General features: G+C 41.1%; 1 protein-coding gene across 5 annotated transcripts; it reads right to left on the bottom strand.

Annotated features, from left to right (window-relative positions):
- Positions 1-233: 233 nt before the first annotated feature.
- On the bottom strand, positions 234-27,425 carry stmn2b (stathmin 2b). 5 transcript variants are annotated; one of them, XM_059954864.1, is made up of 6 exons: positions 27,317-27,413; positions 24,022-24,031; positions 19,522-19,530; positions 19,272-19,464; positions 4,425-4,616; positions 234-293 (listed from the first exon to the last, which is right to left on the bottom strand). In XM_059954864.1, the coding sequence occupies exons 1-6, from the start codon at positions 27,396-27,398 to the stop codon at positions 234-236; spliced, it is 546 nt and encodes a 181-aa protein (XP_059810847.1). In that variant the 5' UTR covers positions 27,399-27,413. The 5 variants fall into 5 exon arrangements, with proteins under 5 accessions (XP_059810847.1, XP_059810913.1, XP_059810795.1 ...); XM_059954930.1 differs by lacking the exons at positions 19,522-19,530; positions 24,022-24,031 and adding an exon at positions 27,131-27,132 and having other exon boundaries at positions 19,272-19,476; positions 27,342-27,404; XM_059954812.1 differs by lacking the exons at positions 19,522-19,530; positions 24,022-24,031 and having other exon boundaries at positions 19,272-19,450; positions 27,317-27,425.
- Positions 27,426-27,805: the final 380 nt, after the last annotated feature.

Genomic DNA, 27,805 nt, shown 5'->3' with positions numbered 1-27,805 from the left:
GGGTAATTACAAAACAAGACCCAGGTTGTGTTTCCACATCAAGCAAATCCTTTTGCAAATTGATTGGTTCTCATTTTTCTTTGTGTATTTTTAAACTAAAATTTTAATTATAGTACTTGATTTATTGATTTTCTTAAACCATTTCATATGACCCCCATACTAATGTATCACTATCCAGAATATATGGGCGGAAGGCTTGATTCGGGATGGTGAAATGCATCAGGCTATGGCGTTCAGCCAGAGATCTCTTCCCGAAGTTCCTTGTTCCTGCGGACCTCTGTAGCATGCCTCTCCTGTGAGAATAATGAGACACATTTACAATAGCTATTATTTATTGACTAAGGAGAAATAAACTGAAGCAAAGAATGAATTAATGAAGCAATTTCAATGGACAATTTCTGGACTATTTGACTCTTATGTAAGTAGCTATTTATATAATCTATTTCATTGGCAGTAGGATTGATACTATTGCTAGTTTAGAATAGTCAATAGATCGTAACACGCCGTTCACTGTATCACAAACCGGCCCCATGGTTAATCTCAACTGAAAGTGATAAAAAAAAGCAATTTCTGGGGATGCTGGAAAGGTGAAATTAAATGGAGATTACTCAGCAGGCAGGCAACATGCATTGAATGAAAACCAAAGTTTACATTTTGTGTCAATAACATGAAACTCTCTCATCATAAACCTTTTTATTTCACATTCCCAGCACTTGCAGAGTTTTATTTTTTGTCTGTGATCTATGTACAATTCCTGACGTGGCCAAAGGTGGCACAGTAGATTGAACTATGCTTCAATGGTGGCCTTTGTTACTCAATAATACTGTATTCTGTAGAAATGGACAGTCCATAGTTTGACAACGGCTGGTGTTTTAACTACTCTGTTGGACACTGCCTGTTGCAAACAGCAGTTTAAAAAAAGAATTTTGTCCCTCCTGGTATTGTTCCTATGTCATATGCTGTGGAGTTAATAAATTTGAAGAGTGTCTCAGGTTAAATTTCTGAGAACATTAAACATTTTTGCATTAGGTATAAAAAATGGAATGATCACAGCTACAGACAGAAGATGTTTTATGATGCATTTATCTTAGTTCCATCATGATGCAGAAATAGTTCATTTCTAAGGATTAACTTCCTTCATCTCATTGTGGATAATGGCAATAGAGTCAATTTTGGACCAATGTTTCTCTGCATTATTGCCCTTCTGAGGGTTATGCTGAGTGTTGTGTATTTAATATTTAAGTAATATTTGAGTAATCTTGTGTATATGTGTGTCTGTTGCTTAAGCATTCTTGTTCATTTAAATAATTCATTCCGGGTTATATGTAAAAATACATAAATTGCATATGTCATCACGCTACCATATGATACTTGTGCATCTCACTTAAAGTAAACCCGATGTTTGACTCATATTTCAAACTCCCCTGTCTTCCTTTGAATTAATTTAATGTTTTGAAGTTACAAAGCATAACACTGAGAAGTGACTAAAGATTGAGCATTGCGCTGTTGAGGGACTGTCAGCTGTCTTTCACATGCTGTCAATTGACATTTTTTGTGCTATTTTTAAAACAAGTATCAATGATAATATTTGTAAACTTTTACAAATTTGGGATGTAGGCGTTGTTGACAAGATAAACCTGTCCCTCATGGCCTTTTGGCTCTCTTACAAATCCAGCAGTTAGTTCCCTGCAACATCTGTCTCTGATCCAATCTGCTACATCAAATCAAATTTGCTCTTGAATTTAATATAGAACCAATATAATATGGTAAGAAAGGAAAGAGAGGTGGCATCATAGGGGCTGCAGCCCCTTTCTCATCACTTGACACTTTCAAGGCTAGAATCTGTTCCTAGGGATGTTCTGTCTTCTTTCCTTTCAAGAAAATGCCTCCAGAGGCACAGTTTAAGATACTGATAGTCTGTGCTCAACAGAGGAAAGGGGAACTCTTTACATACTGTTCATAAATATGTGCCAGTTCCATTTTGAAATATAGCTACATCCTGGTTAAGTTTGATTAAAGCCTCACTAGTATTTCTTTTCAAAATCCTCATACTTGCTTTATGACGTAGAATGAGACCTTTTGGCCCATCAGGTCTCAGTCTATATTCAAAAGCAACAACTTACATGCATTCCCTGATAACTATTCCATCATATATGCTCATTCACAATCCCCTTATTCTCCTGTCAGTCACTTACACTAGGAGAGAGTTACTATAGCCAATTAGTCTAACAACCTAACCTGACACTCTCACTTGCACACAATTGGATAGCATTCCAATGCAAAGCCCCTAGAGGTTCTCATTTCTATGTATTCCATGAATAGCCGTGATATTGTGAAATAATTTCTTCATTGCCTTTGATATTGCCATTCAATTAATTTGTAGCAATGAGAGTCAACTTAGTATTTAATGTTTTGCTAGATTGGTCTGCTTCTTTTAATTGGTAGATTTAAATAATTTAACTGTAGTATTGACACATATAGCAAGGAATCCTTTTTTTTGAAAGTTTCTGGTTAATTTGGAATGTATGGCGTGGCTACAGTATTAGTATTAGGAGACAGGAACAGGCAGGGGCAGATTGGCCCTTCCACCTCTTAATTACTGGGGCGGCACCATTGCTAGTGGTTAGCATAACGCTTTACGGTAGCAGCATCCGGGTTCAATTCCCACCGTCGCCTGTAAGGAGCTTGTACTTTCTCCACGTGGGTTACCTCAGGTGCTCCGGTTTCCTCTCACAGTTCAAAGATGGTCAGTAGGTTAATTGGTCATTGCAAACTGTCCCGTGTTGACTAGTGTTGAAATCGGGGGTTTGCTGGGCAGTGCAGCTTGAAGAGCTACAAGCTATATCCCAACCAGTCAATAAAAGTATTCAATGAGATCATCGCTGATTTATCAACTCACTCAATGTTATTGCTTTTCTCCCAAAATCCTTAATATTGAAAATTATAAAATGTGCCAGATTTAAAATTAACAACCGTACTAGCAATAAATTCCATTAGCAAAACAATTCCACACTACTACTTTGTGTGGAAGTGCAGCTGAATGACGTGGGTGTAATTTTCAAACAATGTACTGTGGTTCTAGACTCTCCAGCAAACTTTACTGATTCCCCTTGAAAATATCCATCAAGCCAGCCCTTAACATTTTAAACTCCGGCCAATGCAATCTCTAACAATGGTAATGTAATCTCTTTCCAATGAAACTCGAAATCCAAATTTACCCTGCATTGCTGTCGAAACCAGAGTATGCTTTCTTAGGAGTAGTGCCTAGAAATTGCTCACAATTCTCCAGGTATTGTTTAAATATTGAACAACTGAGGCATAATATACCTTTCATTCATTTCTCTGTCTCTCAAGTAGATTAAGGTTACTATTCCATTATTTACAATGACAGCTCTTTTTTTTTACACCTTGAGCATACTAGAAAACATGCATTACTATTTCATAAGGGCAGTGAATAGCTGTGGCTCCCACTAGATTCTTGCAGTGCTCAGTATTTCTTCTCCTTTCTGATTACTTAGTATTGGACAGGAGGGATCGGCTGCAACATTTCATTGGCTGAAACAGTCACTGACTCCGTGGGGCATGAAATCTCGGGAACTTTTACTCCCAGGCTCTGCTTTCATTTGGTAGTTCATATTTTGATTGAAACTGGAGTGAATCACTGCAGACATTGTGAGCAGGGAAAAATACCACTGAGGTAAGTCCCTAATTTCTTTGGGATGGGTGGCCTAACTCTGACTGAAGATAAAAAACTAAATACCATTGGTTGGGGGGGGGTGGAAATATCTAATGAAAGTGGCCCTAACTCCAACTGCACTTTTACCTTACCCACCCCCATAATTCTTCCCCAGTAGAACAGTGGTCAGGGCTGGTTAAATTTGATCTCTAAACGACATTCTAAAAAAAATCCAAACATAGCAAAAAACACAATATTCCTTCAAAATCCAAATGTACCAGTGAGATTTCCTAGCCAGCCAATGAATTTTTTTCTCAAATGAAAAAGCACATTTAGCTGCAAAGAAATGCCAAGATGGGTATGGACCAGTGGGAAGATACTTCAACGTTCAGCCTATTGTATCTGGGAGACAGGTTATGGTTTAATGCTGCCCTCTATCCATTGAGCCCCTGGTGCCTTCACTGATAAGACTATTAAAAGTATTGTACCATTGTTGAAAGGATAAGAAACATTTTAAAACAGTTATGGAATATTTTAGTTTATATATAAAGAAGAGGAATGAGAAGCTTGATATCTGGGATACATAGGGTGATTTTCAAACTCCTCAGCTTGACAGGTAATAAATTGTGGTGAAGTGATTGCTGGCCGGTATTACAGTGGATTGAAAATCAGCCAAAAGGTTCCACTGGAACTAATGAGAGGAATTTTTGTCATAGACACCAGTAATCAGAAGTTATTTGATATTTACCCTCTCGCGGAGACGTTCCATAAGAGCAGCTAAGTGAGCCTCACGGTTTTCCTTGTTCAGTTCCATCTTTATGATCAGTTTTTCCTCTGCAGTCCTGCTGAAATTGTTGTTCTCTTCCATGGCCTTTTGCAAGACCTCTCGCTCATGCTCTCTCTTCTCTGCGAGCTGCTTCAGAATCTGGGCCTCCTGAGACTACAATCAACAGAAAAGATATGTGTATGTTTGTATATACACCAGTGTGTGTGTGCTCGCAAGTGCATGCATGTACATATTAGAAACAGTTCTCCAACGTACTCTGTATGCATTTCCACTTCTCTTAAATAATCAACCAATATTCTGTGTGTTGTCTCACGTATTCATACATTATGTTCTGATTGTGGCAATCTTTCTAAGCAGATTGTAAAATGCTGTTAATTAGGGCAAAGAGTTTGTCACAGAAATAGTCACATTTATCAACAAAGGCACAGAAAGCATGATAAAAGATAAAAATGGAAAACAGGAATGAGTTGTGTGAACAAATAAATCTCTAATTTATCTCCATCCTTTATACAAACTCATTAAAATTCATACTTTTCAATTCAAATTGCCAGGGAGAAAATGTATTAGCAGGTTACAAAAGGAACACAACACAATATTCCTGACAATTCAAATGCACTGTTTCATCACAGAAAGGCATTTCCTTGCTATAATCAGCACACACACACACACACTCAAAATGCTGGAGGAACTCAGCAGGTCAGGCAACATTTATTCAGGGGAATAAAGACCATAACTGGGCTTTCTGTGACAAAGGAATCAGTCAAGGACAAAAATCCAAATACCCTGGAATTTAAACAAAGGATTTCTCAGAGCAGATGGAATAAAATTATTAAAGTAACATCAATGGAATATGTTTAAATAGGGTATAAATTGAGTGGTGATCAGGGGTATTTGTGGTGAAAGGGCTAAAGAATACACAAAATAGCCTATGTGGAGATCATCAACTGAGAGAACAAGTTACAAGTCAACAAACTTGCTCTATGGGAATATTACCAGTAAAAGTATAGTCAAGATAAAAATGGAATTGCTAAAAGATGAAAATAAGTGTGTGGATAGTTGTGGCGTGGAGTTTGTATGGGAGAGTGAAAGAACAATTAAATGCTTGTATTGAATTTCATGTCCTGTGGCTTCCAGGAGAAGGAATAGACAGTGACAAGTAAGACAACCCCTACAAACAAGGCTACAGTAATAAATTGGTAAATTATAAATAGGTTTTTACACTAGGCATTGGCAAACATTTGAGCTAGTATGGTACTCCTAATCAGTCGATGCTAACACAAATAGTTAATAATTGAGACGTATCTCAATGGTATCTGTCTACAATAGAACCCTCAAGGGTATGGGTGAGCAGCCAGAAGTCTTGGCACCAATGGCATAGGTAGACAAGGTGAGGAGATCCTGAAGAGAAATTTTAGGGAGCCAGGTAGAAAGCCAAGAAGCAGGATTCCCAGGTAGTAATCTCTGGATTTACAGTATGTCTGTGCCATATGCCAGTGAGGTAAGAAAAGGATGATTTATAACCATATAACCACATAACAATCACAGCACGGAAACAGGCCATCTCGGCCCTCCTAGTCCGTGCCGAACTCTTAATCTCACCTAGTCCCACCTACCCGCACTCAGCCCATAACCTTCCACTCCTTTCCTGCCCATATACCTATCCAAATTTACCTTAAATGACACAACTGAACTGGCCTCTACTACTTCTACAGGAAGCTCATTCCACACAGCTATCACTCTCTGAGTAAAGAAATACCCCCTCGTGTTTCCCTTAAACTTCTGCCCCCTAACTCTCAAATCATGTCCTCTCATTTAAATCTCCCCTACTCTCAATGGAAACAGCCTATTCACGTCAACTCTATCTATCCCTCTCAAAATTTTAAATACCTTGATCAAATCCCCCCTCAACCTTCTACGCTCCAATGAATAGAGACCTAACTTGTTCAACCTTTCTCTGTAACTTAAGTGCTGAAACCCAGGTAACATCCTAGTAAATTGAATTTGGCAGGTGAATGCATAGCTAAAGAATTGGTGCAGGGACAGGGGTTCAGATTTATGGATCATTGGGATCTCTTCTGGGGAAGGTATGACCTGTACAAAAGGGACAGATGACACCTGAACCAGACGGGTCCCAATACTGTTGCGGGCAAATTGGCTAGAATTGTTTGGGAGGGTTTAAACTAATTTGGCAGTGTGATGGGAACCGGAGTGATAGTTTTGAAGATGAGGTAGTTGATTTACAAACAGAGGCAGTGTGTAGTGAGGAGAGGCTGCACATAGGGCAAAATTGTAGTCAACAGGATGAGTTGCAATGTAAAATGCGAACAAAATTGAAAAGGGTGAATACAGGACTGAAAGTGTTATATTTGAATGAGAGCAGTATACAGAATATAGCGGTTGACACTGTTAGATTGACATGTATGATGTAGACATCACTGAATCATGGCTGAAAGAAGACTAGCTAGGAGCTTAATGTCAGAGCATACACATTGTATCGAAAGAACAGGCAGGAAGGCAGTAGAGCAGCATTGCCCTGTTGGTAAAAAAGCAAAATCAATTCATTAGAAAGAGGTAACCTCGGGTTGGAATGTGTTGAATCATTGTGGATAGAGCTAAGGAACTGCAAGGGTAAAAAGACCCTGATGGGAGTTGTATACAGACCCCCAAACAGCAGTAAGGATGTGGCGTACAAATGACAGAGGGCAGTTTTTTGAAATTGCATGCCAAAAGGGCAATGTTACAATAGTCATGGGGGATTTCAATATGCAGGTAGGTTGGATAAATCAGGTTGGTGCTGGATTCCAAGAGGAGTTTCTAGAATGCCTATGAGATGGCTTTTTAGAACAGCTCGTGCTTGAGGCCACTAGGGGATCAGCTATTCAGGATTGGGCGTTATGCAATGAACTATAATTGATTAGAGCTTAAGATAAAAGAACCCTTAAGGGAAAGTAATCATAACATGATCATATTCATGCTGAAATTTGGAAGTGAGAAGCAGAGTAAAGGGAATTGCATAGGTATGAGAGAAAAGTTGGCCAGAATTGATTGGAAATAACACTGGCAGGGTTGAGAGCAAAGCACCAATGGCTGGAATTTCTGGAAGTAGTTCCGAAGGCACAGGATATATACATCCCAAAGAGGAAGAAGTATTCTAAAAGAAAAAATGACACAACTGTGGCTAACAAGAGCACTCAAAGGCACCATAAAAGCCAAAGAAAGGGTATATAATAGGGCAAAAATTAGTGGGAAGTTAGAGGAATGGGAAGCTTTTAAAAACCAGCAGAAGACAACTGAAAAAGTCATAAAGAAGATAAAGATGGAATACGAAAGTAAGCTAGCCAGTAATATTAAAGAAGATATCAAAACTTCTTCAGATACATAAAGTGTAAAAGAGAGTTGAGAATGGATATCAGACTGTTGGAAAACGATGCTGGAGTAATGGGGGACAAACTGAAATACAGAGCTGCAAGGGGTCTTGGGAGTCCTTGTGCAGGATTCCTAAAGGTTAATTTGCAGGTTGAGTCTGTGGAGAGGAAGGCAAATGCAATGTTGGCATTCATTTCAAGTGAACTAGAATATAGGAGCAAGGATGTAATGTAGAGACTTTATAAAGCACTGGTGAGGACTCACTTGGAGTATTGTGAGCAGTTTTGGGCCCCTTATCTTAGAAAAGATGTGCCGACATTGAAAGGGGTTCAAAGGAGGTTCATAAAAATAATTCCAGGATTGAATGGCTTGCCATAGGAAGAGTGTTTGATGGCTCTGGGCCTGTATTCACTGGAATTCAAATGAATGAGGGGTGACCTGACTGAAACCTATCGAATGGTGAAAGGCCTTGATAGAGTGGATGTGGAGAGGATGTTTCCTACGATGGGAGAGTCTAAAACCAGAGGACACAGCCTCAGAATGGAGGGGTGTCCTTTTAGAACAGAACTGAGGAGGAATTTCTTTAGCCAGAGAGTGGCGAATCTGAGAAATTCTTTGCCGCAGACAGCTATGGAGGCCAAGTCTTTATGTATATTTAAGGCAAAAGTTGATAGATTCTTGATTGGTAAGGGCATGAAGGGATATGGGGAGAGGCAAGATATTGGGGCTGGTAAAAATTCGGATCAGCCATCATGAAATGGTGGAGCAGGCTCGATGGGCCTAATCCTGCTCTTATATCTTATGGTCAACCCAATTATGGTGTTGCAGTCAATGATTAGTCTTCAGCAACGAGCAGGCTGTGCAGGAATATTGTTTACGTGGTTCTTCATTCAAAGTTCCATAAGCAATATAGGTTACAGGCAGAAATAATGTACAGTATCACAAGTAGGGTGGGATGGTAGTGCCGTGGTTAGTGCAATCGCATTACAGTGCCATGACCACTGATTGGGGTTCCACATCCCCCATCCGCCATTGTCTGTAAGGAATTGGTACGTTCTCCCCTTGACTGTATGGGTTACCTCTGGCTGCTCTGGTTTCTTCCCACATTCCAAGGTCGTACAGTTAGGGTTAGTGACTTGTGGGCGTGCTACGGACCCTCGTGTTCGTGATGCTTCTGCCTGGCCCACCTCAGTGAGCAGTAAAGTACCTGCACCTTACAGCTCCCCAGCCCCACTTACCGGTTCAGTTCTTAACGGGCAAGGTTCAGCGCAAAGTGGAACCTTGGTGCTGTACGTGAGAAGTCTTGCCCTCAAATATGCCCCTACAGCTAGCTAAACCTTCCATTGCCTGACCGACTGTCAAAGCTGTCAAAGAGCTTAGCGTATTTGTAAATAAGTTCATAAAGATAGAAACATGCTTAAATGCTATTAAAACAAACATAAACAATTAAAAAAGATTAAATTAAAAAACTATTATAAAATGAAAGCAAGGCAATTGTAAAAGTTGTTAATTAATTCAGAACATGTAAATTGTCTGAGCCATGTTGGCTTCCTGGCAACTGGGCTAAGACTGATTTGCTGAACCCGGTTTAGGTTCAGTATCCAGATTTCCCAATGTAACTGCTGCAAAGCTGCAGGAAGTTGGTTTTCTGCTATTGGATTCCATAAAGTGACCAGGGACAGAAGGTGGTCAGAGTGGCAATGGCAAGCATCCATCACAAACAGGTGGCCCCCAACAGTGACTCGATTGTCATCTTGATCCTCCCTGCAGTATGTTATATGCTGCTGTTCTAAATCATAGTCACAGAACACCACAGTACAGAATCAGGCCCTTCAGCCCACCTATTCTATGCTTGGCCATTAATCTGCCTAGTCCCATCGACTTGCACCTGGACCACAGCCTTCCATACCCCTCCCATCCATGTACCTAACCGAATTTCTCTTAAATGTTGAAACTGACCCTGCACTGGCAGCTTGTTCCACACTCTCACCTCCCTCTGAGTGAAGATGTCCCTCCTTAAGCTTTTCATCTTTCGCCCTTCACCCATGACCTCTAGTTGTAGTATCACCCACCCCAACCTCAGTGGAAAAAGCCTTCTTGCATTTACCCTCCCTATCTATACGCCTCATAATTTTGTATACCTCTACCAAATCTCCCCTCAATCTTCTACATTCTAGGGAGTAAATTCCTAACCTATTCAAGCTTTCTCTATAACTCAGATCCTCAAGTCCAGCCACATCCTTGCAAATTTTCTCCGCACTCTGTCAATCTTACTTACCGTACATCTTTCCAGTAGATAGGGACCAAAACTGCACACAGTGCTCCAAATTAGGCCTCACCAACGTCTTACAGAATTTCATCTAACATGAGAGGGCAGTTTTAAGTTGCTTGGAAGTAGGTACAGAGGAGATGTCAGGGGTAAGTTTTTTTACACAGAGAGTTGTGAGTGCGTGGAATGGGCTGCCGGCGACGGTGGTGGGGGCGGATACGATAGGGTCTTTTAAGAGACTCCTGGAGAGGTACATGGAGCTCAGAAAAATAGAGGGCTATGGGTAACCCGAGGTAATTTCTAAGGTAATAAGGACATGTTTGGCACAGCATTGTGGGCTGAAGGGCTTGTATTGTGCTGTAGGTTTTCTATGTTTCTATTCCATCTCCTGTACTCAGTAGTTTGTATTATGAAAGTTGAAGTGCCAAAACCTTTCTTTATGACCCTGTGACACCATCTTCAATGAATTATGGATCTGTGTTACCCAGATCCCTCTGTTCTACCGCACTCCCCAGTGCCCTACCACTCACCGTGTAAGACCTACCCTGGTTGGGTATCATTCATTTATAAAATCATTTATTTTACAGTAAGCACTGTATGCATATTTACTACAGTAAATAAGTAATGTTACTGTGACAGGTGCATTCCTTCAGTCATTCGAACTTCATTTCTGAAGGACCAGACTGAGAAATTATGGTATATTGTGCATAGCAATCACCATTTTTATAATAGTGCAATGTGCTATATTACTAATATGCATTCATTTGCACGTATTACTGAAAGATAATTATGATGAAAGCAGTTGTTAAAATGTACTTAACTAGTACAATGAATTAGATTTAATTGTGAACATGGCTTAATAAAGAAATTACATTGACTTGAATGTAGTGATGAGGTATTATTTATACCTGTTCTTGGAATATACAGCCAGTGGCCACACCTGCTTGTTAATGCAAATATTTAGTCAGCCAATCATGTGGTAAGAACTCAATGCATAAAAACATGCAGAAATGGTCAGTTGTTGTTTGGATCAAAGTTCAAAGTAATCAAAGTTCATATATGTCACCATATAAACACTGAGATTTGTTATTTCTGACCTGACACAGGTGTACAAGATGATGCGAGGCATTGATTGTGTGGATAGTCAGAGGCTTTTTCCTGGGGCTGAAATGTTTGCCACAAGAGGACACAGGTTTAAGGTGCTGGGGAGTAGGTACTGAGGAGATGTCAGGGGTAAGTTTTTTTTTACGTAGCGAGTGGTGAGTGTATGGAATGAGCGGCTGGCAACAGTGTTGGAAGCAGATACGATAGGGTACATGAAGCTAAGAAAAACAGAGGGCTATAGGCAACCCTAGTAATTTTTAAGGTAGGGACATGTTCAACACAACTTTGTGAGCTGAAGGGCTTATATTGTGCTGTAGGTTTGCTACGTTTCTATTTTGGGGGCATACTCAATAAATCCAAGAACCATAATAGAATCAATGAAAGACCTTACCTAACAGGGTGGACAAATAATCATTGTGCAAAAGACAATAAACTGTGCAAATGCAAAAGAGAAGAGAAGAAGAAGAAGAAGAAGAAGAAGAAGAAGAAGAAGAAGAAGAAGAAGAAGAAGAAGAAGAAGAAGAAGAAGAAGAAGAAGAAGAAGAAGAAGAAGAAGAAGAAGAAGAAGAAGAAGAAGAAGAAGAAGAAGAAGAAGAAGAAGAAGAAGAAGAAGAAGAAGAAGAAGAAGAAATAAGCAATAAAAATTGAAAACATAAGATGAAGAGTCCTTGAAAGTGAGTCCATAGTTGGTGGAAACAGTTTAGTGATGGGGCATGTTGAATGGGGAAGTTGAATGATGTTATCCTCACTGGTTCAAAAGCCCAATGGTTGAGGGGTAATAACTGTTCCTGAACCTGGTAGTATGAGTCCTGAGGCCATTGTACCTTTCACTTGATGGCAGTAGAGAGAAGAGCGCATGGCCTGTGTGGTGGGGTCCTTGATGATGAATGCTGCTTTCCTGTGACATTGCTCTGTGTAAATGTGTTCAATAGAGGGGAGGATTTCACCCGTGTTGCACTGAGTCAAACATCGGAATGAGGAAGAAATGTGATCTAAGGGATTTTGACCGTGGAACGATTGTTGGTGCCAGATTGGGTGGCTTGAGTATCTCAGAAACCGCTGATCTGGGATTTTCGTGCACATCAGTCTCTCGAGTTTACAGAGAATTGTGTAAAAACAAAAGTGGCAATTTTGGGAGAGTTAATGAGAGAGGTCGGAGGAGAATGGCCAGACTGGTTCCAGCTGAATGAAGCTGACAGTAACACAAATAACCACACGTTATAACAGTGGAGCGCAGAAGAGTATCTCTGAACACAGAACACATTGAACCTTGAAGTGGATGGGCTACAACAGCAGAAGACCACAAACATACCCTCATTCTTGAAGTACAGGAGGTGCATAATAAAGTGGTCAGTGAGTGTAGATTTTTTTTATTGTGTGCACAAGCTATATGGTTTTAGAAGGCTCCTCCTCTCTTTTCATCGATTCTTTGGTCAAAGACCTGATTTTGAACTTAAGGCTAACGTAGGATTTTCCCTGCTTCAATTAGGTTAAAGGTGGATTGGCTTGTTGGGGCTTATTCAGTCAGAATCAGACAAATCCAAAACCACTAAGGTTAGAGGTGCCCTCTGCTTAGCACATCGCATTCTTCATGCAGAGTTAGAGGGATTGAGCAACCACCTCTTCACCCATCAGCTCCAAACATGGCGATTTGGCCAAGTCCAGAAGTGAACCTCTGTTCACCTTCACTTCAAAGACTGAAACAAGTCTGATAGGAGATGGTTGTTAAAGTAATTCCTTCAGGCAGTGAGGTAGCAATGGTATACAGAGGCAAATGGGCGAGGAAGCTGTGAAATGATCCTATAAGGCTGTAACATATTTGCATAAGAAGGTTACCACTGGAGGACAATCATTGCTCTGAGTTAATTTTAGGAAGTGTTATAAAGGGTGAGAAAAATCTGCCTAATTTAAGCAAATGGCTGACCAAAAGATAATCAAACTGTAGGTTGTGTGATTATCTGTGCATGATAAGGATGGAGCCACTCTCAAATTGTGGTTTGGGTCTGATTATGCAGAAAAACGTTCGATCCAGGCATGTTAGGATGAGTAAGAATGGAATTGGATGTACTGTCCCTGCCACCAAAGACTTCAAAACTCATTGTCAAGGCTTGTAGAAGATAAAATAATCACCCCTAAATGTCTTTGACAGATGACAGATTAATATCTTCTGCTTTATTATGTATTACATTAATTTAATGTTCATTGGCCCTATGTTGCTTCTATCGAAGCTTTTTCAACTTAGAAAGCATGATAGTGAAAATTTTATATATAGTGCATTCACTAATATGTTATCACCATGAAATTAGTTTGAATAGGTACATTACAGGTCCCCTGTTCAATTTGGCATTGATAGATATTAATTAAGCATCTCTTTAAGTTAAAGAGATGCAGGGATAATTGAACCTGATGTACTGAGTGGAAACAAAGTGTGTTTGGGACCCATACACAACGGTGAACTCCATTCTGGGGCTTTGCTAAAGAGATTCCATTAACTAGACTTTTCCCACAGTGGTGCAGTTGGTAGAGCGTCACTTCACAGCTCTGCTGACCTGGCCTCGGATTTTCTGTCTGTGCGGAGTCTGCATGATGTTGTAATAACAATCAGAATCAGGTTTAATACCACCGACGTATACCTTGTCAAATTTGTTATCTTGCGGCAGTTGAACAGTGCAATACATAAGAAATTATAAATTAAAATTAATAAATATGTAAAATAATTAAATTAAATAAGCAGTGCAAAAAAAGAGGAAAAATTGTGAAGTAGCGTTCATTGTCCATTCAGAAATCTGATGGCAGAGGGTAAGAAGTTGTTCCTAAAGTGTTGATTGTGTGTCAATAGACAATAGACAGTAGGTGCAGGAGTAGGCCATTTGGCCCTTCTAGCCAGCACTGCCATTCACTGTGATCATGGCTGATCGTACACAATCAGTACCCCGTTCCTACCCTCTCCTCATATCCCTTGACCCCGCTATCTATAAGAGCTCTATCTAACTCTCTCTTGAATGCATCCAGAGACTCAGCCTCCACTGCCTTCTGGGGCAGAGCATTCCACATATCCAACACTCTCTAGGTGAAAAAGTTTTTCTGCATCTCTGTTCTAAATGGCCTACCCCTTATTCTTAAACTGTGGCCTCTAGTTCTGGACTCACCCATCAGCGGGAACATGCTTCCTGCCTCCAGCGTGTCCAATCCCTGAATAATCTTATATGTTTCAATCAGATCCCCTCTCATCCTTCTAAATTCCAGTGTATACAAGCCCAGTCGCTCCAATCTTTCAACATATAATAGTCCCGCCATTCCAGGAATAAACCTTGTAAACCTCTGCTGCACTCCCTCAATAGCAAGAATGTCCTTCCTCAAATTTGGAGATGAAAACTGCACACAATACTCCAGGTGGGGTCTCACCAGGGCTCTGTACAGCTGCAGAAGGACCTCTTTACTCCTATACTCAATTCCTCTTGTTATAAAGGCCAGCATGCCATTAGCTTTCTTCACTCCCTGCTTTACCTGCATGCTTGCTTTCATTGATGTACAAGAACACCTAGATCTCGTTGTACTTCCCCTTTTCCTAACTTGACTCCATTTAGATAGTAATCTGCCTTCCTGTTCTTGCCACCAAAGTGGATAACCTCACATTTATCCACATTAAACTGCATCTGCCATACATTTACCCACTCACCCAACCTGTCCAAGTCACCCTGCATTCTCATAACATCCTCCTGACATTTCATACTGCCACCCAGCTTTGTGTTATCGGCAAATTTGCTAATGTTACTTCTAATCCCTTCATCTAAATCATTAATGTATATCGTAAACAGCTGTGGTCCCAGCACCAAACCCCACTGGTCACAGCCTGCCATTCTGAAAGGGACCCGTTAATCGCTACTCTTTGTTTCCTGTCAGCCAGCCAATTTTCAATCCATTTCAGTACTCTGCCCCCAATACCGTGTGCCCTAATTTTGCCCACTAATCTCCTATGTGGGACTTTATCAAAAGCTTTCTGGAAGTCCAGGTACACTACATCCACCGGCTCTCCCTTGTCCATTTTCATAGTTACATCCTCAAAAAACTCCAGAAGATTAGTCAAGCATGATTTTCCCTTCGTAAATCCATGCTGACTCGGACTGATCCTTCTACTGCTATCCAAATGTGTCGTAATTTCCTCTTTTATAATTGACTCCAGCATCTTTCCCACCACTGACATCAGGTTAACTGGTCTATAATTCCCTGTCTTCTCTCTCCCTCCTTTCTTGAAAAGTGGGACAACATTAGCCACTCTCCAATCAGCAGGAAATGTTCCTGAATCTATAGAACATTGGAAAATGATTACCAATGCATCCATGACTTCCAGAGCCACCTCTTTAAGTACCCTGGGATGCAGACCGTCAGGTCCCGGGGACTTGTCAGCCTTCAGACTCAACAGTCTATCCAACACCGTTTCTTGCCTAATATAAATTTCCTTCATTTCATCCTTTACCCTAGTTCCTTTGGCCACTATTACATCTGGGAGATTGTTTGTGGCTTCCCTAGTGAAGACAGATCCAAAGACCGGAGAAGATCAGACTCCTGTATCTCTGCCGTGATGGTACTAGTAAGACCCTGGTGTTTGGGGTCCTAAATGATGATGCCCTTTTCGAGGCATCGCCTTTTGAAGATGCCCCCAATGTTGGGGCCCATGATGGAGCTGGCTGAGTTCACAACTCTCTGCCGCTTTTCCCGATCCTGTACAGTGGCCCCTTCGTACCAACACAGACTTGCAGGTTGGCTGGTCGCTGCGCCACAGTAACTCTAGCGCCATCACAGCGGTGTGGTGGTTAATTGCTTTATAGTGCCAGCTGTAGGATCGGGGTTGGATTCTTGGCACCGTCTATAAGGGACTCTCTATGTCCTCCTTGTGACCGTGTGGCTTTCTTGTGGGTGGTCTGGTTTTCTCCTGCATTCAAACGACGTACGGATAGGGTGAGTGAGTGGTGGGTATGCTATGTTTGCATCGGAAGTGTGGCAAAACTTCTGGGCTGCCCCCATCGCAATCCCTGCTGATCTGATTTGACATAAACAACAGATTTCATTGTAGGTTTCAATGTTCATATGACAAATAAGGCTTATCTATGAATTTTTACTGGGTTTAACAGGATTGGGCTGCCCAAAATGGATCACTGCCATTGGCCTGTTTTGAAATTTAGTTTCATATTTTAATTAGCCAACTTTAAATGACAAAAATAGGAAACACATGGTCATGTCTGTTTGTGAATGCAAGATAACTGATGCTCTTATTGAAACATAGAAAACCTACAGCACAATACAGGTCCTTCGGCCCACAAAGCTGTGTTGAACATGTCCCTACCTTAGAATTCCCTAGGCTAGGGGTGGGCAAACTTTTTGACTTGAGGGCCACAAAGGGTTCTAAAATTTGACAGGAGCAGATGGATGGAGTGTTTTGGTAATACACCTCATAAGAGAAACTAAAATATCATGGGATATGTAGAAAACATGTGCTTTAATTTCAACTGAAAATGAACAAATGCATTACAACAAAATATCTGTCTTTGAAGTCCCATGGTATTTAGCTATTTATTGAAATGACTTTTAAAACACTGAAAATTAAATGAATAAAATACAGCTTTTTTAATAGTAACAGTTATTATTTTAAAGCACTGAAAATTCCGTTATCCTTCAAGATATTATCATCATCACTCTCCTCCTGCCTGTCTTTATTTCAAAAACGGTAGGGGTTGCAGGTCTACTTGTCCTGCTCCTTCTTATTCAATTGTCCCTTGTGCCAAAACTCAACAATGACCCGCACAATGACAGAACAGTCAGAGCGCGCCAGTATACGGAGCTCTGTGCTCGCAAATACCCGCAGGCTATCTCCCTTAGCCGGAACGCTGGCTAATTGTGAGCCGTTTTGGATGTGCCAGGAAATGGGTCGCCACAAGGTCACAAAGTAAAGCGCAAATGTGGAGTAATACGCTGCACCTCAACAAAGGTCAATGTATATAGAGTGCGTCATCTATTGGGAAAACGCCAGAATTGCAGGGAAAAAACGTTAACAAGGTTTATTAATATAATTTCATCAAGTTCTGCGGGCCGGATTAAAAAGCTTAACGGGCCGCATATGGCCCGTGGGCTGTAGTTTGCCCATGCCTGCCCTAGGCTTACCCACAGCCCTCTATTTTTCTAAGCTCCATGTGGCCATCCAGGAGTCTCTTAAAAGACCCTGTCGTATCCGCCTCCACCACCGTCGCCAGCAGCCCATTCCACGCAGTCACCACTCTGCATAAAAACTTACTCCTGACATCTCCTCCGTACCTATGTCCAAGCACCTTAAAACTTAATTACAAAGCACATCATGAAAGTATGGCTCAGATGCTTTTTCAGTAATTACTGTTACTGCAGTGAACTTTGAAAACAAACTTTGTGTGCATCCTTCATTTCTGTTTCATTACATGTGATGCTTTGTTCTATAACTCTCAAAACTCTTAACCAAAGCATTACTGCTAAATTATCATATCCAATAAGAATCCCAGGATTAGTAATATAATGGAGTGTAATGGAAGTTGTTATTTTGTTCTTAAGTTCCTACCAACTGTCAGCAGTACTCAGTGGCGAAGGAACCTGCTTTAGTTACGTGTAGCTTATGGGCAAGGTCAAAGGCAAGCACAGGGTCATAAAGATATATCGCAGACGCTGGAAATCTGAATCAAAACAGAAAGTGCTGACAGCCCTCAGTAGGTCAGGCTGCATCAGTCTCAGAATGTTCTGAGCGAGTTAAATATCTGTTGGTGCCAAATTGAATCAAAGTTCAGGGAGCCTGTGTTGTAGCTATTCGAGCTAATTCCACTGTGAAACAGATCAATGTATCTGACAGTGCCTGCGCCATGTCTTGTGTTAGAAACCTGCTTCTCTTGCACTTCTCTTTGAGTTGTTATATTACTGATATTGTTAAATCGTACTTTGAAGTATTATAATATTAACATAATATTAAATGTATTAAAAATTAGAGTTTATTTACAAAATTATTTCAGTCTTCCTTCCCCATTGTTGCCTTGAGGCAGACAGTGTCAGCTCCCAATGACTGACTCTGTACACTGTTCCTTCCAGCCCAGAACAACCAGAATGTGGAAGCAGAAGACCAGAAGATACAGCAGCAGAATTAGGCTATTTAGTCCATCCAGTTTGCTCCACCATTGGATCCTGGCTGATTTACTTTCCCTCTCAACCCCATTCTCATGCCTTCTCTTTAGAACCTGTGACACCCTTACTAATCAAGAATCAATCAACCCCCACTTTAAATAACATGGATTGGGAGTGCTGCTAAACTTCCAGCCATGGGAACTATGGTATCTTGCTTTATTCCTAAGATATTCCTAATACCTTTAGTGCATACAGAACTATAACAACACTCCCACTGCCAGTTGCTAAGATTAACTAAATCCACTCAGAGCAGAAACTGATCTCTAACTCTTTATGCTATCAGGATGGAGAGTGGCTCCCAACCTGAAGGCATGACCATTAATTTCTCCAACTTCTGGTAATTTCTCCCCCCTCCCTCTTCTTCCATTTCCTATTGTGGCTCTCCTCTTACCCCTTCTCCTCACCTGCCCATCACATCCCTCTGGTGCCCCTCTTCCTTCCCTTTCTCCCATGGTCCACTCTCCTCTCCTATCAGATTCCTTCTTCTTCAGCGCTCTACCTCTCCTCCCTATGACCTCCCAGCTTCTCACTTCATCTCTCCTTCCCCCACTGATGTACCTTTCCCTTCTTTTGGTTTCACCTGCCAGCTTGTATTCCGTCCCCTCCCCTACCTTCTTATTCTGTCTGCTTCCCCCTTCCACTCCAGTTCTGATAAATGGTCTCAGCCCAAAACTTTGCATTGATCATTCCTCTCCATAGATGTTGCTGAATTCCTCCTGCATTTTGCGGATGTTCCTCTAGATTTCCAGCATCTGCAGAATCTCTTGTGTTTATGATCTCCAACTTATTTGGTTCTGCATCACATCTCCAAGAGAAGCTTTTCATTTTCTTCATCATTATTTTATCCAGCACAACCCAAAGCACAATTTTTTTACCTTCCTTCTGTCCTCTGCAGCCTCAAGCTTCTTCTGGATCTCATCCAAAGAGAGGTCCTTCTTCTTTGGAGGTGACAGAGTTCGGTCCAGAGCTGGCATTGCTTCTGGGGAAGGTGGCTTCAAGATCACCTCAAAAGATTGACCTGAGGCACGCTTGTTGATTTGCTTCACTTCCATGTCTGTAAAGTAACACGTGTAGAGTGAACTTGTGCATCTTACCGCAGAACCATGTTGCATCAGAACAGTGCATCAGTTCAAAGTGGCAATCTAAGTACAATGGGTTTCAAATGAGAGAAATAAACTTATCGTCCTATGGGAAGAAAACAGTGATGCCTCAATATGCCCGTCAACAAGTGAGTAAGTTAGCCAAAGTCCGCTGAAGCAAAGTTTACAGTTTTTTGCCTTAATTGGTTGTAGAATTCTATTGACCAGCTGTGAGACACCCTTTCATTAATCTGGAACTGCACACATCACAGCTAATGTCCATTGCAAAAAGAGTGATAAGCTTAAAGAGTAAACTCATGCTCTTGATATCTTCTGTAGATTCTTTGAATGAAGAAGTGGTTGGTCTGATTACTTTTATATCACATCCCTAAGTTACAGCTGGTGGTCACACTCAGACACCTTATCCATTCTCTGATCTCTGGCAAAAGAAAAGAATCAGGAAGAAGATTCAGGAACCTCAGGACTCACACCACCAAAGGGGATAACTTCACTCAATTTCAATTGTCCAATCACTGAACTGTTCCTGCAATCTACGGACTCTCTTTCAAAGACTCTTCATCTTGTGTTTTTGATATTTATTGCTTATGTATTTCTTCTTCTTATTATTATTATTATTACTTTTTGTATTGCCACAGTTTGTTGTCTTTTGCACACTGGTTGTACACCCAGTTGGTGTGGTCTTTTATTGATTATATGATGGTTATTTGAATTATTGAGTATGCCTACAAGAAAATGAATCTCAGGGCTGTGTGTGGTTACATGTACAGTATGTTCTTTAATAGTAAATTTACTTTCAACTTTGAACCTAACAATTTGATGAGAGACTACTTCTTTGCAGATTCAGAATCAGAATCAAAAACAGGTTTCTTATCACTGACTTTGGTTCTTAGTCAGTCTCCTTATTCTAAGGATTGGACAGGGTCCAGAGGAGGTTCAGGAGGATGATCCTGGGAATGAAAGGGTTAACACCTGAGGAACGTTTGAATGCTCTGGGCCTGTACCCAATGGAGTTCAGAAGAATGGGGTGGGTTGGGGGGGGGGGTGGGAAGTCTCATTGAAATCCATCTAATATTGAAAGGCCAAGACAGAGTGGATGGGAGAATGTAGGGGAGTCTAGAACCGGTGGGCAAAGCCTCAGAATAGAATGACGTCCCTTCAGAATAGAAATGAGGAGGGATTTCTTTAGCCAGAGGGTGGTGAATCTATGGAATTTATTGCCACAGACAAGTGTGGAGGCCAAGTCATTGGGTATATTTAAAACAGAGGTTCTTGATTAACAAGGGCTACCAGAATTACAAGGAAAAGGCAGGAGAATAGGGTTGAGAGGGATAATAAATCAGCCATGATGGAATGGCAAAGCAGATTTGACAGGCCGAATAACCTAATTCTGCTCCTATGTCTAAAGGTCTTTGCCTGTAAACGTATGGCTTTTTGTAAACTCTATTCTATTTTTCCTTTCTTGCTGTAAATGACTGCAAGAAAATGGGTCTCAATGTACTATATGGTAGCATATATGTACTTTGATATTAAATTTACTGTGAATGTTGGTCATATTGTGAAATTTGTTATTTTGCAGCAGAAGTATGGTGCATAACATTCCTCTAGGTTAAAAGTATAAGTAATGCAAAGATGGATAATGGGATAGTTTTTACGGATTCATGGACCATTCAGAAATCTGAAGGTTGAGAGATGAAGCTACTTTTAAAACGTTGAGTGTGGGTTTTCAGGCTCCTGTACCTCCTCCTCAATGATAACAAGATGAAAAGAGCACATCCAGATGCTGAGGGTCTTTAACGTGGCCTGAGGCAATAGCTGAGATGGCTCATACTGAATTTTATCCTTGTTATGTGATCCCATAAAGTACAGTCTGGTTGATTGTAAGTGGGAATTTGCTGTGTTTAGGAAAATAATTCATAACTAATTCTTACATTAATTTTATAATATTTAGGAAGAATACTTAAATGAAACTTGTGGCTAGAGTTAAGAAACTGCAAGGGTAAAAAGACCCTGATGGGTTTTATGTACTGAAACAGTAGCCAGGATGTGGGACATAACTTTCAATGAGAGATAGAAAAGGCATGTAATAAGGGCAATGTTACAATTGTCACGGAGGATTTCAATATGCAGGTGGACTAGGAAAATCAGGTTGGTGCTGGATCCCGAGAGAGAGAATTTGTAGAGTAAGAATGTAAGAGTTAGGCTACTCAGCCCAGTGAATCTGCTCCGGCACTCCATCATTGCTGATTTATTATCCCTCTCAGCCCCATTCTCCTGCTTTCTTCTTTGACACCCTGACTAATCAAGAACCTATCAAGCTCGCTTTAAGTATCCCCAATAACTGTGGCAATTAATTCCACAGATTCACTACCCTTTGTCTAAAGAAATTCCTTCTCATTTCAGTTCTAAATGAGCATCCCTCTAGTCTAAGGCTGTGCCCTCTGGTCCTAGACTCACCCACTTACTCAGGAAACATTCTCCCCACTACTCTACCCAGACTTGACAATATTTGATAGGTTTCAATGAGTTTCTCTGCCCCCCCCCCCACCCATTCTTCTAAACTCCAGTGAGTACAAGCCCAAAACCATCAAATACCGCTCATACAATATAACATTTTCATTCCTAGAATCATTCTCTAAACCTCCTCTAAACCCTCTCCAATGTCAGCCCATCCTTTCTTAGATAAGGAGTCCAAAACTGCTCACAATACTCCAAGTAAGGCCTCACCAGTCCCTTATTCAGCCTCCGCACTACATCCTTGTTCCTATCTTCTAGTCCTCTTGAAATGAATGCTAACATTGCATTTGCCTCCCTTACCACTGGCACAAAATGTTAACCTTTAGGGAATCCTTCACAAGGACTCCCAGCTTTCGTTTCACCTTTGATTTCTTTGAATCAGAGGTGCAAATTCGAAAATATTTTGAATGCCTACGAGATGGCTTTTTAGAGTGGCTTGTGGCTGAGCCCGCTGATGGAAAGGCAATTCAGGACTGGGAGTTCTGTAATGAACCAAATTTGATTAGGGAGTTTAAGGTAAAGGAACCCTTGGGAGACAGTGATATTAATGATTTGGGGAAAGGGACTAAGTGCAACGTATCGAAGTTTGCTGATGACACAAAGATGGGAGGGAGTGAAATGAGTGCGGAGGACATTGAAACCCTGCAGGGGGACATAGATAGGCTGAGTGATTGGGCAGACATTTGGCAGATGAAATATAATACTGACAAGTGTGAGGTCTTGCACTTTGGCAGGAAAAATATTAGAGCAAGTTATTATCTAAATGGAGAGAAACTGGAAAGTGCTTCTGTGCAAAGGGATCTGGGGGTCCTGGTGCAGGAAACACAAAAAGTTAGTATGCAAGTGCAGCAGGTGGTCAAGAAGGCCAATGGAATGCTGGCTTTTATTGCTAGGGGGATGGAGTATAAGAACAGGGAGGTCTTACTGCAGTTGTGCCGGGTATTGGTGAGACCACACCTGGAGTACTGCGTGCAGTTCTGGTGTCCATATTTAAGAAAGGACATACTGGCTCTCGAGGCAGTGCAGAGAAGGTTCACTAGGTTAATTCCGGGGATGGGTGGGTTGACGTATGATGAGAGGTTGAGTAGATTGGGACTCTACTCATTGGAGTTCCGAAGAATGAGAAGCAATCTTATTGAAACATATAAGATTGTGAAGGGGCTTGATCGGGTGGATGCGGGGAGAATGTGGAACTAGGACTAGGGGGCATAATCTTAAAATAAGGGGATGCCGTTCCAGGACTGAGATGAGGAGAAATTTCTTCACTCAGAGGGTAGTGGGGCTGTGGAATTTACTGCCCCAGAGAGCTGTGGAAGCTACTACACTCAATAAATTCAAAACGGAGATAGACATTTTCCTGGATAAAAATGGCATTAGGGGATACAGTGAGCAAGCAGGTAAGTGGACATGAGGCTAGGTTTAGATCAGCCATGTGATCTCCTGGACCAGTTTTCGATAGCCTGGATGGGTTGGAGAGGAATTTTCCAGACTTTTTCTCCTCAATTGGCAAATCGTTTTTTATCCCCCAGGTGATCACATGGGTTTGGGCGGGATGAATAATAAAATAAAATGGGCGACATGGTGCCCTGTTGGTTGGCACTGTTGCCTTGTGGGATTCGGTGAAAACTAGAGTTAAGATTGGATCAGCCATGATCTTGTTGAATGGCGGAGCAAGCTTGAGGGGCCGATTGGCCTACTCCTGCTCCTATCTCTTATGTTCTTATGTTGTAATATAATAGAAGATAAAGTCAGATGTATCAGTATTACATTTGAGTAAAGTGAGCTACAGAGGTATGAGGTTTAGGAACAGTCAACATGGATCTGTGTGTGGAAGGTCATGTTTGACAAATCTTAATGAATTTTTTGAAGAGGTTACGAGGAAAGTTAATGAGGGTAAAGCAGTGGATGTTGTCTATATGGACTTCAGTAAGGCCTTTGACAAGGTTCCGCACGGAAGGTTAGTTAGGAAGGTTCAATTGTTAGGTATTAATATTGAAGTAGTAAAATGGATTCAACAGTGTCTGGATGGGAGATGCCAGAGAGTAGTGGTGGATAACTCTTTGTCAGGTTGGAGACCAGTGACTAGTGGTGTGCCTCAGGGATCTGCATTGGGTCCAATGTTGATGTCATATACATTAATGATTTGGATGATGGGGTGGTAAATTGGATTAGTAAGTATGCAGATGATACTAAGGTAGGTGGTGTTGTGGATAATGAAGTAGGTTTTCAAAGCTTGCAGAGAGATTTAGGCCAGTTAGAAGAGTGGGTTGAACGACGGCAGAAGGAGTTTAATGCTGATAAGTGTGAGGTGCTACATTTTGGTAGGAATAATCCAAATAGGACATACATGGTAAATGGTAGGGCATTGAAGAATGCAGTAGAACAGAGTGATCTAGGAATAATGGTGCATAGTTCCCTGAAGGTGGAATCTCATGTGGATAGGGTGGTGAAGAAAGCTTTTAGTATGCTGGCCTTTATAAATCAGAGCATTGAGTATATGAGTTGGGATGTAATGTTAATATTGTACAAGGCATTGGTGAGGCCAAATTTGGAGTATTGTGTACAGTTCTGGTCACTGAATTATAAGAAAGGTATCAACAAAATAGAGAGAGTGCAGAGAAGATTTACTGGAATGTTACCTGGGTTTCAGCACCGAAGTTACAGGGAAAGGCTGAACAAGTTAGGTCTTTATTCTTTGGAGCGTAGAAGGTTGAGGGAGGACTTGATAGAGGTATTTAAAATAACAAGGGAGATAGATCGAGTTGACGTGGATTGGCTTTTTCCATTGAGAGTAGGGGAGATTCAAACAAGAGGACATGATTTGAGAGTTAGGGGGCAAAAGTTTAAGGGTAACACGAGGGGGAATTTCTTTACTCAAAGAGTGGTAGCTGTGTGGAATGAGCTTCCAGTAGAACTGGTAGAGGCAGGTTTGGTATTGTCATTTAAAGTAAAATTGGATAGGTATATGGACAGGAAAGGAATGGAAGGTTATGGGCTGAGTGAGGGCCAGTGGGACTAGGTGAGAGTAAGCATCGGCACATTCTAGAAGGGCCAAGATGGCCTGTTTCCATGCTGTAATTGTTATATGGTTATATGGTTATATGAGCTGGCCAAAGATGATTGAAAAAGGTGCTAGCAGGGATAATGGCAGAACAGCAATAGCTGGAGTTTCTGGGGACAATTCATAATGCTCAGGGTAGATACATCCCAAAGATAAAGAAGTATTTCAAAGAGAGGATGAGGCAACCATGGACAAGAAGGGAAATTAAAAGCATAAAAGCAAAAGAGAGGGCATGTAATACATATAACAAAAATTCAGTGAGAAGTTTAAGGATTGGGAAGCTTTAAGAAACAACAGACAACAACTAAAACAGCCGTAAAGAGAAAAAAAGATGAAAAATGAATATAAACTAGTCAATAATAAGAGGGTCGGAGCCAGAAGTGAGTGAAGTTGCTATTTACTAAGGAGAAGGTGGTTGGGAAACTGAAGGGCTGAAGGCAGATAAATTAACTGGACCAGATGGACTACACCCCAGCATTCTGAAAGAGCTAGCTAAAGAGATTGTGGAAGCATTAGTAATGATTTGTCAAGAATCTCTAGATTCTGGAATGGTTCTAGAGGACTGCAAGATTGCAAATATCACTGCACTCTTTAAGAAGGGAGTAAAGCAGGAGGAAGGAAATTATAGGTTAGTTAGCCTGGCTTCAGTGGTTGGGAAGATGTTGGTGCCCATTATTAAGGAGAAGGTTTCGGGGTACTTGGAGGCTCATGATAAAGTAGGCCAACATCAGCATAGCTTCCTTAAGGGGAAATCTTGCCTGACAAATCTGTTGGATTTCCTTGAGGAAATAACAGGCAGGATAGATGAAAGAGTGTCAGTGGATGTTGTCTACTTCGATTTTCAGAAGGACTTTGACAAGGTGCCAAACTTGAGGTTGCTCATAGTAAGAGCTCACGTTATTACAGAACAGATACAAGCATGGATGGAAGATTGGGTGATTGGCAGGAGGCAGAGTTGGAATAAAGGTGACCTATTCTGGATGGCTGCTCATGACAAGTGGTGTTCTGCAGAGGTTAGTATTGAAACTGCTTCTTTTCACATTACATATCAACGATTAGTATGATGGAATTGCTAGCCAAGTTTTGTGGCCAAGTTTGCAGATGATACAAAGATAGGTGAGGGAGCAGGTAGTGTTGAGAACGTAGGGAGTTTGCAGAAGGACAAGCACAGAGTGGGCACAGAAGTGGCAGATGGAATATAGTGTAAGGAAGTGTCTGGTCATGCACTTTGGTAAAAAGGAAAAAAGGCATAGACTGTTTTCTAAACAGGAAGAAAATTCAAAAATCAGAGGTGCAAAGGGACTTCGGAGTCCTTGTGTAGGAATCCTTTAAAAGTTAACTTGCAGGTTGAGTTGGTGGTAAGGAAGGCAAATGCAACATTAACATTCATTTTGAGAGAACCAGAATATAACAGTAAGGAGGTGATGCTGAGGCTTTATAAGGCATTGGTCAGACCACACTTGGAGTATTGGGAGTAGCTTTGGGCCCTTATCTAAGTAATGATATCCTGGCATCCAGGAGGGTCCAGAGGAGGTTTGCGAAAACGACTCCGGAAATGAAAGGGTTAAAGTACGAGGAGCGTTTGATGGTTCTATCCTGCACTCACTGGAGTTTAGAAGAACAAGAGAGGGTTTCATTGAAACCTATTGAATATTGAAAAGCCCAGACAGAGTGAATGTGAAGAGGATGTTTCTTACAGCGGGTGAGTCTAGGACTACAGGGCAAAGCCTTAGAATGGGATGTCCATTTTGGAACAGAGATGAGAAGGAATTTCTCTAGCCAGAAAGCGGTGAATCTGTGGAATCCATTGTCATGGGCCACTGTGGTGGCCAAGTCATTGAGAATATTTAAAGCAGAAGTTGATAGTTTCTTGATTAGTCAGGGTTTCACAGGTTATGGGGAGAAGGCAGAAAAACAGGGTTGAGAGGGATAATATATCAGCCATGATGGAATGGTGGAGTAGACTTTATAGACTGAGTGGCCTAATTCTGCTCCTATGGAACAGTCTTATGGAAGCAAAGAACACTGCCATGGAAATGTGGTTCCATTACCTTTGGACTTCTGCTTTCTTTACTGATTGTTTATTTCTTGTGAGCAAAATAATTTGCAGAATAGTGTCTCAAAGGAATTACAAATGGCACTAAAAAGTTGAAATGCACTGGGAGGAATCATTTATGATTGTAATGGGAAACTCCGACATTAAATAAATCTCGATTGTGGTTCATTCAGATAGCATTGGACTCACCATCATAGTTGTAGAATGTGGCAGCATGTGGTTCAGGATAGAAGCAGGAACATATCAGAGAGAGCATTGAGAGCTCCTTCATTTTCTCCTTGTAGGCTGAAATAAAATAAAACACATTGTCATAGCTTCTTAACATCAGCAGTCAGTTTCCTTTCACTTTGTTATACCAATCGATATTAATCTCTGAGAAACAACAGATCAAACTAGAATTACATAGGGCAGAACTGGCCACAGCTGCAAGAACAAGCTGGAAACTGACTGGTTAGAAGTGCAGGGAGGGTGCAGAGGAAATTTACCAGGATACTGCCTGGATTAGGTAGGTTGATCGAGTTAACGCTTTTCTCTTTGGAACAAAGGAGACCTGATAGTGGTGTACAAGATGATATGAGGCATACATCGGGTAGGTAGTCAGAGACTTTTTCTCCAGGGTGGAAATGGCTAATACCAGGGAATGTAATTTTAAGGTGATTGGAGGAAAGTATAGGTGGG

The sequence above is a fragment of the Hypanus sabinus genome, chromosome 1 (assembly GCF_030144855.1).
Source record: "Hypanus sabinus isolate sHypSab1 chromosome 1, sHypSab1.hap1, whole genome shotgun sequence".
NCBI classification, from domain to species: domain Eukaryota; kingdom Metazoa; phylum Chordata; class Chondrichthyes; order Myliobatiformes; family Dasyatidae; genus Hypanus; species Hypanus sabinus.
The sequence above is the reverse complement of the archived record's forward strand: the minus strand, read 5'-3'. Positions and strand labels throughout refer to the sequence as shown.